General features: G+C 41.0%; 1 protein-coding gene across 2 annotated transcripts in view; it reads left to right on the forward strand.

The window, feature by feature from the left end:
- The window catches only part of PAX2 (paired box 2), a 158353-nt gene that overhangs the window by 107146 nt on the left and 34042 nt on the right, over positions 1-17165 (forward strand). For both annotated transcript variants that reach the window (XM_070944927.1, XM_070944926.1), the window contains exon 6: positions 16797-16972. In XM_070944927.1, coding sequence (XP_070801028.1) covers positions 16797-16972 — 176 coding nt within the window. The remainder of the gene's footprint in view (positions 1-16796; positions 16973-17165) is intronic.

Genomic DNA, 17165 nt, shown 5'->3' on the forward strand with positions numbered 1-17165 from the left:
TTCAGCTATATCCTTCCAGGCTGTTGTATACCTGCAGTTGTATACCTCAGGGGAGAAAAACCTGCCTTTTCTTAAGTATGGAAATCTATTTTTTTAAAAAAAAACAAAAACTTGCTTTATTTTTTTCTGATAGCTAAGCTGGTTTAAGTTGCTTTGAAGAAGATGGAAGAAATGTAGTATAATAGAATCAAGATCATGTGAATAGAATCAAGATCACGTGAAGTGTTAATACCACTTTATAATGCCTTGGTAAGGCCACACTTGGAATACTGCATCCAGTTTTGGTCACCACGATGTAAAAAAGATGTTGAGACTCTAAAAAGAGTGCAGAGAAGAACAACAAAGATGATTAGGGGACTGGAGGCTAAAACCTATGAAGAACGATTACAGGAACTGGGTATGTCTAGTTTGATGAAGAGAAGGACTAGGGGAGACATGATAGCAGTATCTCCAATATCTTCCAATATCTCAGGGGCTGCCATAAAGAAGAGGGAGTCAAGCTATTCTCCAAAGCACCTGAGGGTAGGACAAGAAGCAATGGGTGGAAACTAATCAAGGAGAGAAGCAACCTAGAACTAAGGAGAAATTTCCTGACAGTTAGAACAATTAATCAGTGAAACAACTTTCCTCCAGAAGTTGTGAATGCTCCAACACTGGAAGTTTTTAAGAAGATGTTGGATAACCATTTGTCTGAAGTGGTGTAGGGTTTCCTGCCTAAGCAGGGTGTTCGACTAGAAGACCTCCAAGGTACTTCCAACTCTGTTATTCTATTCTATTCTATTCTATTCTATTCTATTCTATTCTATTCTATTCTATTCTATTCTATTCTATTCTATTCTATTCTATTCTATTCTAGTAGCAGTGGAGCATTGTTCTCTCCTTTAACCTATTGACATCTTACTGTATTTTCCAAACAGCAAGTTCACCCTTTTTTTAGCACTGCTATAGACAAAAAAAGTCTTTTCACTTTTATTTAACTCTTCTTTCAGTTTGTAAACTTCTACTTGTGTTATCAGTGACAACACCTAGCCATTTTATCTTCTGTTGACTGCATGTCCCCCCACAGCATCAGAGCCTTCTCCAAAAGTATTGACTTCAAATTATATGTTCAAAGCATTCAGTTTTAACTTCATTATTTCTTTATTAAGGATTCCAGTGAACAGTCCAGTTTGAAAGAAAAAAAAAGATAAAAATTATTTAGAAAACAAAATTCTTAAAATAAAAAAGAAGAAGAAAGGAAGATCATACTAAATTACATCACATTTTAAATAAATGTAAAAATATGTATGTCTATATAACTTTCTCAGATTATGATTATGGTACATTATGATACAATTCAGTGAATTAAACCTAAACCAACTAGAATTATATTGTCCAGTCTTGCCTCTCTTGAGCACAAATCTAATTTAAAGACTGCTATTTAACCAGTTAAAGGGGACATGGTGGCTCAGTGGCTAAGACGCTGAGCTTGTTGATCAAAAAGTCGGCAGTTCAGCGGTTCGAATCCCTAGTGCCGCATAACGGGATGACCTCCCATTACTTGTCCCAGCTTCTGCCAACCTAGCAGTTCGAAGGCACGTAAAAAATGCAAGTAGAAAAATAAGGACCACCTTTGGTGGGAAGGTAACAGAGTTCCATGTGCCTTTGGCATTTAGTCATGCCGGCCACATGACCACGGAGACGTCTTCGGACAGCGCTGGCTCTTTGGCTTTGAAACGGAGATGAGCACTGCCCCCTAGAGTCAGGAACGACTAGCACATATGTGCAAGGGGGAACCTTTACCTTTACCTTTACCTTATTTAACCAGTTGTATTAAGCTAACTTTTAGAGTCTGGGACAAGAATGTTCTTCCATTAATACGTAATCATCTTTTTTTTTTTTTTTTTTGCAATAGTCCAAACCTGATAATGTATATCCAAAGTTCCTCAGAGCCTGAAACATTCGAGATTTTTGGATTATATTTTAACAAAACATTTAACATTTTTAATCTTTAACTGCATTCCAAGGACCTGATTCACTGCAATGATAATATCTAACCAGCAAGTAATTACAAATGAACTATAAATTGGTCACCAATGTTTCTTCAAATTTATGAGAGAGGGGGTGGGGGGAAACAGACCCTAAAGAGATTTTTTTGCTGAACTAAATTGTCACAAGAAACATATTTAATATTCCTGAAACTTTTGATTGGGCAATATTACAGAATATTCTAATTTTTCCTAGTAAAACCCTTTTCTATCACACTCACTGAGTTTCAGAGGTGAGGAGGCCATTGGGGTCAAATAATAGTTATTTTTAAAATATTTTGATTCAATTTTTAAAATTTTCTTAGTGATTTTTTAGTTATTTTTCTTACTGTGTTTTAAATGTACACTGCTCAAAAAAATAAAGGGAACACAAGCAGAAGATATCCGAGATCTGAATGAATACAGTAGTTTTGTGTTTCCTTTAGTTGTTTGAGCAGTGTATAAACTACTGTATGTAAAGAGCAAAGTATTTAATAAGGCTATTTCATTCATTCAGATCTCGGATGTCTTCTGCTTGTGTTCCCTTTATTTTTTTGAGCAGTATATATACTGCTATTCAGCTCTTTGGTTAAACTATTCCTTTTGTACAATCTCAAAGGTTTAAAATATAATTACTTAATAGTTGATGAAATTTGATGAAATTTCTGAGCCAAATCTATCTTTCAAATATAATTGTTTCAAACAGGTTTTTTTATGACAGAAAAAACTTAAATCGAAATTTTCTGCCCAATTTAACCTTTTTTTCTTTTTTCTTTTCTTTTTTTTTTTTTTTTGGAGGGAGGAGTTCTTGGTGCTCTTTGAGCTTGGTTGTTTTTGTGCAGGCATTTCATTACCAAATTACATAACTGTCTTCAATTATAGAAAAGCAACAATTTTTACTGTAATTAAACAAAGAACTTGCTAAGATTTTAAGCATAGCAAACAATGTTTTAAGCTGGACTCACAGTGATTACATAGAAGTATTTCATTCCAACACATGAATAGAAACATATACTTGTAAGCCTACTGGCATTGGTGGAAACTGGAAAAAATAAAACCACTACAATCATAACAGGAGATCCTGGAGAACAGTAGTGAAATCCAAATTTTTTTACTACCGGTTCTGTGGGCGTGGCTTGGTGGGCGTGGTGTGGCTTGGAGGGCGTGGCAGGGGAAGGATACTGCAAAATCTCCATTCCTCCCCCCCAACTCCAGGGGAACGATACAGCAAAATACCCATTCCCTTCCCACTCTTGGGGGAAAGACATTGCAAAATCTCAATTCCCACCCCACTCGGGGGCCAGCCAGAGGTGGTATTTGCCGATTCTTCAAACTACTCAAAATTTCCGCTACCAGTTCTCCAGTACCTGTCAGAACCTGCTGGATTAGATCAGGGATGTCAAACTCGATTTCATTGAGGGCCGCATCAGGGTTGTGTTTGACCTCAGGGGGCCAGGGTGGGTGTGACCAGGGTGGGCATGGCCAGCTCAACGTTACTCGTGTCAGAGGCGCCTGTGGTGGCCCGAGCACTCTGCCAGCGAAAATGGGCTCCCAAGCCCCGTTTTCGGCTGCAACGTCCTCTTGCAAGCCTCTGCCAGTGAAAACGGAGCTTGGGAGGCCAGGGCTCCGTTTTCACTGGCAGAGGCACTGCAGGCCAGTCCTTCGCTGTTTCTGGGTTGGTTCCACGGGCCAGATCTAAAGCATCCCTCAGGCTGGATCCAGTCCGCAGGCATTGAGTTTGACACCCCTGGATTAGATGATCAGTTAAGGTAAAATTTCTATGAAAACAGCAGTTTTCAAAATATGTATCAGTTTCGATGCAAACATAAATGTATAATAATAATAATTGCATTTCTATTCTTCATTATAACCTGATTTCAAGGTAACATAATACCAAATGAAACCTAAGAAGCGTAAAAGCAGCCATACAAAACCCCTCCATAATTAGCCCAATCCTACTAATAATATTTATCAATTATGGGTCAGAGGCTATAATGACTAAGTAACACTAAATTTATGTAAGTAACCTTATCATTAATATCAGCCTAATTATAGACATTTGCTCACTAATCTTTACATTACTTTGTGGCCTGCCTGATCAATCCATTATCTGATACAGAGATGCTAATGCGCTTGCTGACATATTTGTTACGTATTTAGTTATTTTTCTCACTATAATATTTATTCTTATAATTGCAAAGAATGCATTTCAAAAAGAAATATGGGAGGGTGCCTCAAAATGAATAGGAATTCTATCATCCCTATTGGCTGGTTGACACAATGACTTCAGTCATAGAGCCTTACAACTCACACTAGTCCTTCTGGGCTAACCTTCACTGTTACTGGATTGTTATAAATTTATCATGGGACATATTTTTTCCAATTAAAAATTACTAACAATATGCCCTTGCCTAGGAGTAATCCAAACAGCAAATGGTAAATAAGGTCAATTTAAAAGAATAACAGGGATCATCTTTTCACACTTTATTATTATTATTTTTTCTTAAAGGTGACGAAAACAGGATCAGGGTTGCATTGAATGAGCTCATCCTCTTTTGTAATTGCAACTTTTACACCTTTTCTAGTGCAAAGATCACGCAATCTGCTATTTTTTTTATTAATATCAGACCTTAATTTTACATGGTAGGGTTCTTTTTTTTTTTTGTTGTTGTTGTTAAAATATATTGAAAACATCTGAGCAAACTCACACAATATTCAGCAGCAATTTCTGTAGTTTAATTTAACTAAGCATATCACTTTTTCTTTTCCATCTTGATTCTGTATTAATTTTTATATATACTGCCTGGCTTTAAGTAACATACCACAAACAATCAAGCTGACTTTACACTGTGTACTGAACCAAATAGGGATGAGGTGGCTCAGTGGCTAAGATGCTGAGCTTGTCGGTCAAAAAGTCAGCAGTTCAGCAGTTTGAATCCCCAGTGCCACGTAATGGGGTGAGCTCCCGTTACTTATTCCAGCTTCTGCCAACCTAGCAGTTCAAAAGCACGTAAAAAATGCAAGTAGAAAAAAAGGGACCACCTTTGGTGGGAAGGTAACAGCGTTCTGTGTGCCTTTGGTGTTTAGTCATGCCAGCCACATGACCACGGAGACGTCTTCGGACAGTGCTGGCTCTTCGGCTTTGAAACGGAGATGAGCACCGCCCCCTAGAGTCGGGAACGACTAGCACATATGTGTGAGGGGAACCTTTCCCTTTCCCTTTTTTTACTGAGCCAAATATATTTTAGGTGGGATGTTGTCTGACCCCAACATGATGAAGCTCATTTTTATGGCCCAAGATAAGACACTTATCTGTCATTTGACTTGCATAGTCTGAGAGGGGCTTTGTTCAGAAGGCAAGTATTATGCTCTGGTGTTTCTTACAGATTCTTTTTGGGAAAGCTTCTGAGATATTGGGGACAAAATATCTCTTTTTCCTGAGGTCAATTTGCAAGCGGACTGGAGTTTGCATGGCTAGAATTGTTTAGCCTCTTGCTTGGCCTAAGGTGTTGCTGGGTCTGCAGGGGGTACAATAGCCTACAGTATCTAGGCAAGCTGGAGGAGCTACTGTGAATGACAAGCACAACGTATTGATTGTTTTCTAAACTCAGCCCAGCCGATGGAAGGTAATTAATGACTCCATTTGCCTCTGTACCAACAAGAACAATTGAGTTTGAAACAGCAACAACTGACAGTGATGTGAAAGCTCCCTGAGGGAGATATTGTGAAGAGAAGGTGACTAGCTCCCGTTGCTTGGGGACACACGCAGGAACGTATCCAAGGAGGAGAGGGCGAAAGGAAGAAGGCAGGGGCTGTGGCAGACTGGAAGGTCAGAATAAAAAATATCAGTGAGGCAATTTCAAAAATAGAAGATGCTTTGAAAATGTGATCGCCGAAATAAAGGGCACCCTTATATTACCCACCCACCCCCGAAAAAGTGGGTGCCAACTTAGAAGATTCATTCTAGGTCAGTGATAGTTAACCTTTTTGGTGCCGAGTGCCCAAAGCGCACACCCACTCACGCAAATGCACACGTGCGTGCCGGAACCCCCAAAATGTAATGTAAGTGTCCCCCACGCATGTGCCCTGCCCCCTCCCACCAATTTTTGGCTTCCAGGTTGATGCAGGAGGCTTTCCAGGCCCAAAACGGGGACCAGGGCGGCCTCATTCGGTGCCCTTGTGCCCGGTTTTGGCTTCCAGGTTGGTGCAGTAGACCTTCCAGGCCCAAAATGGGGCACGGGGGGGGTATGTGCACGCGCACCCTCCCCCCAAATGCAATGCAAGCACCCCACGCATGCACCCCGTCTCCCGTGCATCCGCAGCAGAGACCCGAAGACCAGCTGTTTGGCAGGAGGAGTTCACACATATGTGGTGGAGCTGGGCTGGGGTGAAGGCTGGAGTGCCCGCAGAGAGGTTTCTGCGTGCCACCTGTGGCACACGTGCCATAGGTTCACCATCATGGTTCTAGGCAGATTGCCTTAGTGAAAACTTTAGCTGGTTCTTGTTACATGTTAGGCTAAGATAAACTACTTTATAGTTCAATGTGCTTTCCAAATCATCCATGGTGCCAACCAACCATGATTAGTTGGTATCTTGGTTTCATGAACTAGCAAAGGTCATTTAGTAGTCCAGGTTTGCATGGACAAATCTTTGCTCTTTCCACCGAGTCATAGAATTTGCTTGCTTTCTACTTGAATACCAGTTACATGGGAAGACAGACAGATCTGCAAATCAAAACCCTATTGTTCAAAATCTCTTGCATGAGCCTTATTAAATAACTGAACTGATTTATCGTGTATTTTTATCAGCTCCTTTCTCTTTCTTAGTTTATCTTATTTACTTACACAGACTAACACTCACTGTCACAGAAAGAAAAATAGTGGCCACTCCATGGCCATTGCCAATAGAATGACACAGAATTTTTCCTCCCTATATCATTCTTTCAATTTCTCTATTTTTTAGCTACTGATATCACTGAACTGTTCTTTATACTTACAATGACTTTTCACAGTGTCAATAATACTATATATGTTGTGTATCACTGTATATTAGCATCTTGCCTTTTGTCTTTTTAAGCAGTGCCCCCTTCCCAATCAAATGGGTTCTATTGACAGATATGTGTCTCAATACTATGATTTATTATATAGAAATAATACACAAATGTACAGTATTTAGCCCCCACTCCCTGTTTTGCTTTTGGATATCTAACAACTATAAAGACACTGCTACAGGGGTGGGTTCTACTTACCTTTACTACTGGTTCGCATCGCGCATGCGCAGCTCACCTATGATGACATCTGAGTCAGTGGGCGGAGCCTCCTGCCGATTTTATTACCGGTTCTTGTGAACCGGTCCGAACCAGGAGCAACCCACCACTGCACTGCTGTCACCCCACCCTGAGGCTTTTAGCCCTATTCACACCCTTTAGGATGTATGTCTTAAATGATAGCAGCAAAGCCCCATGTTTCCTGAATAAGATTTGGGAAGGAGGCAAAATTAGTTATTCCTGATTGCCACAAATTAACTCAATGTAAGGACTTGCCAACTCCTCTCGCTTCAAGAAAGCAGAACTCTGCAAACAGGCAGCATTTCAAAAGGAAACTTTTATTGAGAGAAGGTGATAGCAAGTAAAGTATCGGAGGTATCGAAGGGTGAAGTTGAAGCACTGGAAGACCTGGCCCAGCGTACTTGTTTGGGGGATAATTTCCATGGGATTTTAAGGGCTTCCAGATTCTTGTGATTTTTCTCCTTCCAGAAAATGGCACCAAGTAAGGAGAGCCCAATGGACAGCATAAGCCTGCTTCTCCCAGACAGCCCATCGCTGCTCTGTGTCCGTTAATTTTTTTGAGCTGTACACACAGGGCTGCAATTGCCCCTGCTCGTTTTCCTGGAGCAGGACAGCCCCAACTGCCACATCACTGGTGTCTGCTTGGATTACGAAAGGCTCTTCCAAGTCCGGATGTTTTAATACTGGTTTGGCGGAAAAGAATTTTTTTAGTTTCTCGAATGTCACCTGGTATTCTATAGTCTACTTTAAGAGTTGTCTCGGCTTGGCCTCCCCCTCCCTTTCCCAAGCAGCAGGGGTGAAATCTAGCAGTTTCTGATAGGTTCTGGAGAACCGGTAGCGGAAATTTTGAGTAGTTTGGAGAACCGGCAAATACTCCCTCTGGCTGGCTCCAGAGTGGGGTGGGAATGGAGATTTTGCAATATCCTTCCCTCACAAGTGGGTAGAGAATTGGGATTTTGCAGTATCCTTCCCCTGGAGTGGGGTGGGAATGGAGATTTTGCAATATCCTTCCCCTGCCACGCTCACCAAGCCGCATCCACCAAGCCACACAATGCCCACCAAGCCACCCCCACAGAACCGGTAGTAAAAGAACCGGTACCTGCCAAGCAGGTACATCAAAGTGACAGGAAGACCAGAAACAGGAAAGGGGTTGTAAAGGAGCATCCAGGCCCACCCTCCCCATCATAATGGCAACGTCCCAATAGGGATCTAAGGGACCTGACACTCAAGCCACTTTCTGAATGGTGGCTATAGCCTTGAAATGAGAAGGGATGCATCAGTTGCTAAGCAGAAAATCCATGCACTAGTCCTTGCCGTTAATTTTATTGCAGAATTAAAACAGTAGCATCCTATCACAGAATGCTACTTGATGCAGAATCTGAATACATTTGCTACTTAAACCTTAGTCTCGTGGTCTTATGTTTGACCCTTCTTTTGATTTATTTATACTGCAGTCCTGTATATATTGACCCAGAGGTAAATCTGTGCAAGTATGTCAGATGCAGACTTACGCTTTTCTGCTTCTTCTTTCATTGGTTTGCCATCTTTCTCTGTGTCATCTCTGAGATCCTGAGTTTGTGTAGATATCACCCATAATCCTTGAGCAGAACTATCAGTGGGGTATGATCGATCAATTGAATTCCCTAGCAGATGAAAAAATGTGGGATTAAATAGTGTATTATGCACACACAGAGTTCAGACTTGATGTTCATTTCAAGTTCATCTTGCCCGCCTTCTGCCACAAGATCAGGCAATCAATAGGAGAGCAGATATCATATATCACTTCTCTCCATCCCAGGGAAAGCACCATAATCTCTTGCAAATTTAGAGTGACAGTCTTGTCAAGATCTTAAGGAACCTGAATAAATGAAGGAAAAGGGAGCTTACACTGGCTTGAGAAAGCTCAGGTTTCTCTTGCGGATTGAATCGCTGTGTATACGTGGATATTTATGCACAGATATATCATTGTTATAAATACTAAGATAGCTACTGGGCAGAGTGCATTCATTAATTAATTGTTCAGTTTGCAGTACCTAAAATGAAGATCATTTAGGTTTTAGAACAAAAAAAAAAAGTAAGAAGCTAAATGTTCATTATTTTATTATCTCCAGTGCCATAGATTTTGATGGATTGGAAGATAAGGCAGAACCTGTTTTCACTCTTCCCAAAAGACTGGCACTGTGATATAGTCATAGAATCATAGGACTGGGAGGAACCTTGGAAGTCTTCTAGTCCCACCCTCAATGCATAGCTCATTCCATTACAGACAAATGATAGTCCAATCTTTTTCTGAAAACCTCCAGCGATGGAGCACCCGGAACTCCAGGAGGGAAGCTGCAGCACCAGGGGTGAAATCTACTTACCTTCCCTTCCGGTTCAGAAGTGCACGCACCACATGGACCCTCTGCGCATGCACAGAGGATAAAAAATAGGTTATTTCTTGGTTAAAACCAGGAAGTAATGACGACCGGGCAGGTGGGTGGAGCCTCATGCTGCCATCGCTACCGGTTCTCCGAACTACCTGCCGCCATCGCTACCGCTTAGGCTTAACCGGTCCGAACCGGTGCCATTTCACCCCTGTGCTGCACTGGTTAATCATTCTCACTGTCAGGAAATTCCTCCTTAGTTCCAGGTTGGAACTTTCTTTCATGACTTTCTTCCATTGGTTCTTGTCCTACTCTCAGGAGCTTTGGAGATTAAATTGACCCCCACCAGTCTTTGGCAGTCCTTCATATACTGGAAGACCACTATCATGTCACCCTTAATTCTTCTCTTTGTAAGGTTAGATATATTTAGTTCCTCTAAATGTTCCTCATATGATTTATCCAGCAGATCCCTGAGCATCTTAGTTGCTTTTTCTGCAGTCTTTCTAGGATCTCAAGCATCTTTTTTTTTTTTTTTTTTGTATCATGGTGACCAGAACTGGATGCAGTATTCCAAGTGTGGCCGCACTAGTGTAGTGTAAAACAGTACTATCATTCTCGGGATTTTGATGCTATCCCTCTGTTGATATAGCCTAGATCTATATCAGCCTTTTTGACTGCTACAGCACACTGCTGGCTCATATTTAAGTGATAGTCCACTAGGACAGCTAGATTCCTCTCACAGTTGAGCCAGGTAGAATTTATTCTATACCTGTGCATTTGATTTTTCTTGCTTAGGTTGCAGGACCTTACTTTTCCCTTATTGCATCTTACTGGACAGGGCCCAATGCTCAGATCTGTCAAGATCCCTCTGAAACTTGTGTCCATCCTCCAAATTATTGGCAATTTCCCCCAAGTTGATGTCATCTGCAAATCTGATGAGCTTTCTTTCTATTCCCTCATCTAGAAAATGTATGAAGACGTTGAAGAGCACTGGGCCCATGTCAGAACTTTGAGGTTCCATTAAAGACTTCGGGTTGAGTGCAGTTGGTCAGCCAACTGTAAATCCATCTGGTAGCGGCACTGTTTATCCCACATTATTCTGTCTTACGAAGACGCAGACTGTGTCTCTTTTGCCAAATTCGTTAAAGAAGCCTAAATATATGATATCCCAGTGTTTCCCTGATCACCTAATGTAATCACTTTATCAAAAGTTAATGGTTTGTATGACATAGTCAGTTTTTAACAAACCCATGCTGGCTTCTGGTAATTGCTTTGTTCATTTCTAGATGCTCTCAAATCTGCTGCTTGATCTTCTTTCCTAGGTATTGATGTCAAGATGGGGGAGGGGGGGCTTGGTGGTGCAATGGCTTAAAGACACTGGGTTTGTCAGCCAGAGACCAACACTCTGGCAGTTCGAGCCCATGTTGCGGTATGGTGGAGTGAGCTCTTGTAATTTGCCCACCCAGCAGTTCAAAACCATGTAAAAATGCAAGCAAATGAACAGGTATGACTCCAGTGGAGAAAGCTAGCAGCATTCCATGCAGAAGCGGGAGTCAGCATCAGACCTGCCCAGGTGTGAGGTGAGGTCTGCAGAAGAAAGCCTGAATGGCCCGACATCCCCCGAACGCTGCTAGCCAGAATAGTGTGCCCTAGTGGTGAAATCCATTTTTTTTTTACTACCGGTTCTGTGGGCGTGACTTGGGGGGCATGGTATGGCTTGGTGGGCGTGGCAGGGGAAGGATACTGCAAAATCTCCATTCCCTCCCCACTCTGGGGCCAGCCAGAGGTGGTATTTGCTGGTTCTCCGAACTACTCAAAATTTCCGCTGCCGGTTCTCCAGAACCTGTCAGAACCTGCTGGATTTCACCGCTAGTTTGCCCCCTGTACTATGGATAGCGGACATGCGTGAAGTACTACTTTACTTTACTAAAGTAAAGTAAAGTAAACTAGTGATCTTAGGCTGCCAGAACTACTCTATGGTAAAAAGCATTGTAGGGCTATATGTATGCTATATGGTAAAAAAAAAGTCAATATGATTGGTATGTAGTTCCTAGATCCAGTTTTTTCACTTTTTTGTAGATTGGAACCACATTAGCAGTAGCAATAAGACTTATATACTGCTTCATAGTGCTTTTACTGCCCTCTCTAAGCGGTTTACAGAGTCAGCCTATTGCCTCTCAACAATCTGGGTCTTCATTTTACCCACCTTGGAAGGATGGAAGGCTGAGTCAACCTTGAGCCTGGTGAGATTCGATCTGCTGAACTGCAGCTAGCAGTCAGCTAAAGTAGCCAGCAGTACCGCACTCTAACCACTGCGCCACCTTGGCTCTTATTAGATCTCATATTAGATCTTTTCCAGTGCTCTGGCAGTTCCCCTGTGCTTTAGAGCTGTGAAAGATTTTGCTTAGTGATTCTGAGATCATATCTACCGACTGCTTCAGAACTCTGACATGTAACTCAGTTGGTCCTGACAATTTGAACTCATCTAGAATATTTTATTATTTTATTTATTTATTTTTTATTTACATACCGCCCTACTCCCAAAGGATGCAGGGTGGTGAACAGCCAAAGATAAAGCAGATACAATATAAAATTTAAAAACAATTTAAAAACATGTTAAATAAATTTGGCCCATACTAATTAAAACACCCCTGTTTTTTAAAAAAACAAATTAAAATTAAAATTAAACAATTAAAAAGAGTTAGGCCAGCCCCACTTGTTGGAATAAAAAAGTCTTGAGGGCACGGCGGAAAGTGCGTAAATCCGGGATCCTCCGTATCTCCGGGGGGAGCTCGTTCCAAAGGGCAGGTGCCCCCACAGAGAAGGCTCTCCCCCTGGGGGCCGCCAGTCGACACCGTGGCCGACGGCACCCTGAGGAGCCCCTCTCTGTGGGAGCGTAGTGGCCGGTGAGAGGCTACCGGTGGCAGAAGGCAGTCTCGTAAGAATAGATAAGTATTCTCTTTATCAATGTCTTGCCTAATTTGACCTGCATTTCTGATCTGTCTCTCATGGTTCTGCTTATGGTAGTTGCAAGTTTTACTTCATTCTGAACCTTAAACTTTCCTGACTCTGTCATTTCAGATTTGGGCAATTCGTTGGTACTCTGCTTTGGTTATGTGTCTCTCTTTCAAGTTTTATACTTGTACTTTTTCTCTCTCTCACAGAAGGTTCTTTAAGCAACCATGCTGGTTTCATCTGAGGTGCTTTTTTTTCTTTCTCTGTGGTATCTTATTTTTTAGAGTTTCCAACATTATTGAATTGTTTTTTTCCTTTAGGATTTCCATCCATGGAATGTTTCCTAATCTCTCTCTTAAATTTGTTGAAGTTAGCTCTGTTAAAGTCTAAAATGCTAGTTTGACTTTTTAATTGACTTTAATAACATGCTGAATTTTAAATATAAGATGCTTTTATGTAGGGAAAAGCTTTCACATGACCTGTTGATTGACACGTGAACATTTTTTCAGACAGCTAAAGCACTTTGGCAGTTTGTGTAGGCAATCCATCAGAAATTCTTAATGCTGAATTATCCCGCTACTAACTTCAGGAAGGAATATGATATCCAGAACTGTTACTACCAGTGGTGAAAGGGAAACTTCCTTTTATCCAATGAAAGTCTTGTTTGGGGTAATAGAGAGTCATCAATTGGTCAACTAATCTTTGTACCAAAGAATGGTAGCAGTTGCTGCTATCAGTTCGCCTGATGAAGGCACTTGTATGGAAATAAAGCAGAAAAATAGATTATGGGGCATATACGTTACTGCATTGTTGTTCAATGAAAGCAGGGAACAGCTCAGAGCAAGGGATCAGGTAGCAGCACCGAGCGGAAGAATAGTAGGACAGGAAGACATAGGAAAAGTTCCCCAAAATGAAATTGTGAGTAGATGTCAGCTGTTTCCACTCTGGTCCTATTATTCCATCTTGTAAAACTAATCAGAAGTCTCTGGATGTCGAAACAGCAATCTGGAGCACAGTTAAGAAGAAAAAAAAAATCCTACAGCAATACATGACTCAGCAATAATGCCAGAAAAAACTGTTCAGTGGTTCTTGCAGGATTTGTCTCTGGGACAAAGGTTTCATTCATCTACCCTGTTTCCCTGAAAATAAGACATTCCCTGATAATAAGCCCAATCGGGTTTTTGAGCGCATGCGCTAAAATAAGCCTCCCCCTGAAAATAAGCCCTCCCCGAAAACATTTAAACACAGAGCTGGAAATCAGCTATGATGGCAAGAGGAGCACCACCTTGCTCCATGCGCCCCAAAATAATAAGACCTCCCCAAAAATAAGACCAAGTGCTTATTTTGGGATTCAAAAAATATAAGACAGGGTCTTATTTTCAGGGAAACACGGTGGTGAACTAAAATTTGTATCCTTGAGATTTAGATTTAGTAGAACTCTTGGATTTTGAACATTTTGAATCAGTGATTAGAGCAAACAGCTTCTTCCCCTCCCTCTTTCCCCTTCCGCACGAGTGTTGGAGAAGGAAAAGAAGGAGGAGGCTGCAGGCTTGTTGGCAACTTGTACTAATCAATATATAACATTGTCCATGGTCTTATTGTATTAGTTTACAGTATATAATGCAGTATTGATTATATCATACTGCAAAACCACATATAGCCAGGAAGATCAAAACAGAGTAGTAAAGTTGAGGGATATATGATCTGCATCCCGAGAATTTCCTTTGGTTGCAGTAGAAAAAACCACATGCTGTTTATAGAAGATGGATATTGCCTGCATAATGCAATTAGTTTCTTCTACCTTTCAGGTTGAAGTCAGGACTTACTTTTAACTCTCTGGATTACATCTACATAATGGGCATAGCAAGAATATGCTGTAGACCAGGGATGTCAAACTCACATCGTTACGGCGGTGTCACATGACATTGGGACTTCCCCCCCCTTTCGCTAAACCGGGTGTGGCAAGCATGTGATGCCTCCAGCCAGCACACTGGGAGTTTGACAGCCCTGCTGTAGATACTTAAGATTTTAAATTTATTTTTATATTCACTATTAAGAGAATATGAAATTTTCTTCTCTTTTACAGATGTGCTATATTTTTTAAATTTATTTATTTAATTTATTTATTTAGTTTGTCAAACATGTACGAGATAACAGGTATAAGTATAAACATGGGCATGAGTATAGGTAATGAGTACAAATAAATGAGACAATGGGACAGGGACGGTAGGCACGCTGGTGCGCTTATGCAGGCCCCTTTGCAGACCTCTTAGGAATGGGGCGAGGTCCATGGTAGCCAGTTTAAGGTTGAAGCTATGGGGGTTTGAGGATGTAACAATGGAGTCAAGTAGAGCATTCCAGGCATTGACCACTATGTTGCTGTAGTCGTATTTTCTACAATCGAGTTTAGAGCGGTTTACCTTGCGTTTGTATTTATTGTTTGCCCGTGTATTATTGTGGTTGAAGCTGAAGAAGTCATTGACAGGTAGGATGTTGTAGCAGATAATTTTGTGTACTATACTTAGGTCAGACCGTAGGCGGCATATTTCCAGGCTGTCCAAGCCCAGAATTTCAAACCTGGTGGCATATTGTGAGCAGAGGAGTGGAGTAAAAGTGAGAAACTGCAATACTTTTAGTTCAAGGCAAGAATAGTGCAAATTAGGTAGGATGTATGCTAAATAATTTCTCCCTCAAAACGTTTTGCTTTGTGTGGCTAAAATGGTATCAAGAGATCTTACACTTGGAATCTATAACAAAAGGTACTATGGTGTTACATACACAGATCAGTCTGCCTAATGAGGTTGCACATGTACTCTTTTGCATATAAGAAGGATCGCATATTGAGTTAAGTCCAGTATTTTTTTTAATCACTTTGAGTATGTCTTATCTTAGGTGATATGGTTTTTCAGCGGTTGCATAAGAGCTGCTCCTGTTGAAAAATTGAGATATTTTTCTTTCGAAGAGTAATGAAAACAATGGCATGGGAATGGTGTGAGAAATGTCAAGATGCTTTCTTTTCAAATGTACAAATTGTTTGCAATTCACATAAAAGTTTCTTTACACCCCAGATTTATTTATTTACTTGCTTGTGCTGCCTATAGTAGATTTATTTTTTAACCCTGGCAACTTGTCAAACATTCACCACTAGGTTATAATTCCTTGTAGCCAAAATATACCAATCGATGTAGAGGACAAACTCTAAGTTAAATATCTCCGCCGAGGGTTAAATGTGGTTTTGAAGCTAGCATATTTTCTCTGTGAAAGAAAAGGATAGAATCTTTAACAATTTTAAGTCACCTAGAATCACCTCAAAGTGAGATGGGCGGCATATAAGCTAAATAAATAAATAAGGACTGAGTTGGCAGAAAGGGTCAGCTAATTTCTAGATGGGCAGGGATTGAAAGAGGTCATGGGATGTAGTAAGATAGAACAATGTGGGGTAGTAAATACCACCACAAGATGGATTTGCACTTGGTTAACCAACTGTGCTCAGTGTGTAATTCTCAATGGAACTACATCTACATGGAGAGAAGCATGAAGAGGGGTACCTGAAGGTTTTGTCTTGGGGCCAGTGCTCTTCAACATCTTTATAAATAACCTAGATGAGGGGATTGAAGGGGTACCCATCAAATTTGCAAATGACACCAAACTGGTGAGAACTGCTAATACTTTGGAAAATAAAATCAACATTCAGAAGGATCTTGACAGACTTGAGCATTGGGTCAGGGTTTCAAGTAAGCAGTGGTGAGAAAAGTAAGGTCCTGCACTTAGGCAAGAAAAACCAAATACATAGCTATAAAATAAGTGGTACAGTAGTTGAGGAGCTAGAGATAGAGGTGAGGGGGGGCAACCTATTCTCCAAATCACCAGAGAACAGGACAAGAAGCAATGGATGGAAGATCATGAAAGATAGATCTGACTTGAAACTAAGGAGATATTTCCTGACAGTGAGAACGATTAACCAACAGAACAGTTTGCCTCCAGGAATTGTGAGTGCTCTATCACTGGAGGTTTTCAAGAAAAGATTGGACTACCATTTGTCCATGATGGAATAAGTCTCCTGTTATGGACAGGGGGTTGGACTAGAAGATGTCCAAAGGTCTCTTCCAGCCCTAAGATTCTATGCTGTTTTTCACAAATAAAAGCCACACTAATGCCCTTATCTCTTCCTCTGTCTCACAGAAGTAACAGAAAGCTCGGTCCCCAATGGCGATTCCCAGAGCAGTGTGGATAGTTTGCGGAAGCATCTTCGTGCCGATACTTTCACACAACAGCAACTGGAAGCATTAGATCGCGTCTTTGAGCGGCCTTCTTACCCTGATGTCTTTCAGGCATCAGAGCACATCAAATCTGAGCAGGTGGGACCCATTTGAAAAAACAAACTTGATGGGAACCCTACAACTGCAACGGATAACTGTTGATACACTTCTCTTACAAATTTTAATAATCATGCCTTTCAGGGAAACAACAGTTGAAGGGGCAAATTCTTAAAATAAATCTTAAAATGAAATTACCATTCCAAGAACTGGGGTGGAGGCTATGGTGATTAAA

This window comes from Pituophis catenifer, unplaced genomic scaffold (genome assembly GCF_029215685.1).
Source record: "Pituophis catenifer annectens isolate HBS135680 unplaced genomic scaffold, rPitCat1.0.hap2 SCAF_6, whole genome shotgun sequence".
Lineage (NCBI taxonomy): Eukaryota > Metazoa > Chordata > Lepidosauria > Squamata > Colubridae > Pituophis > Pituophis catenifer.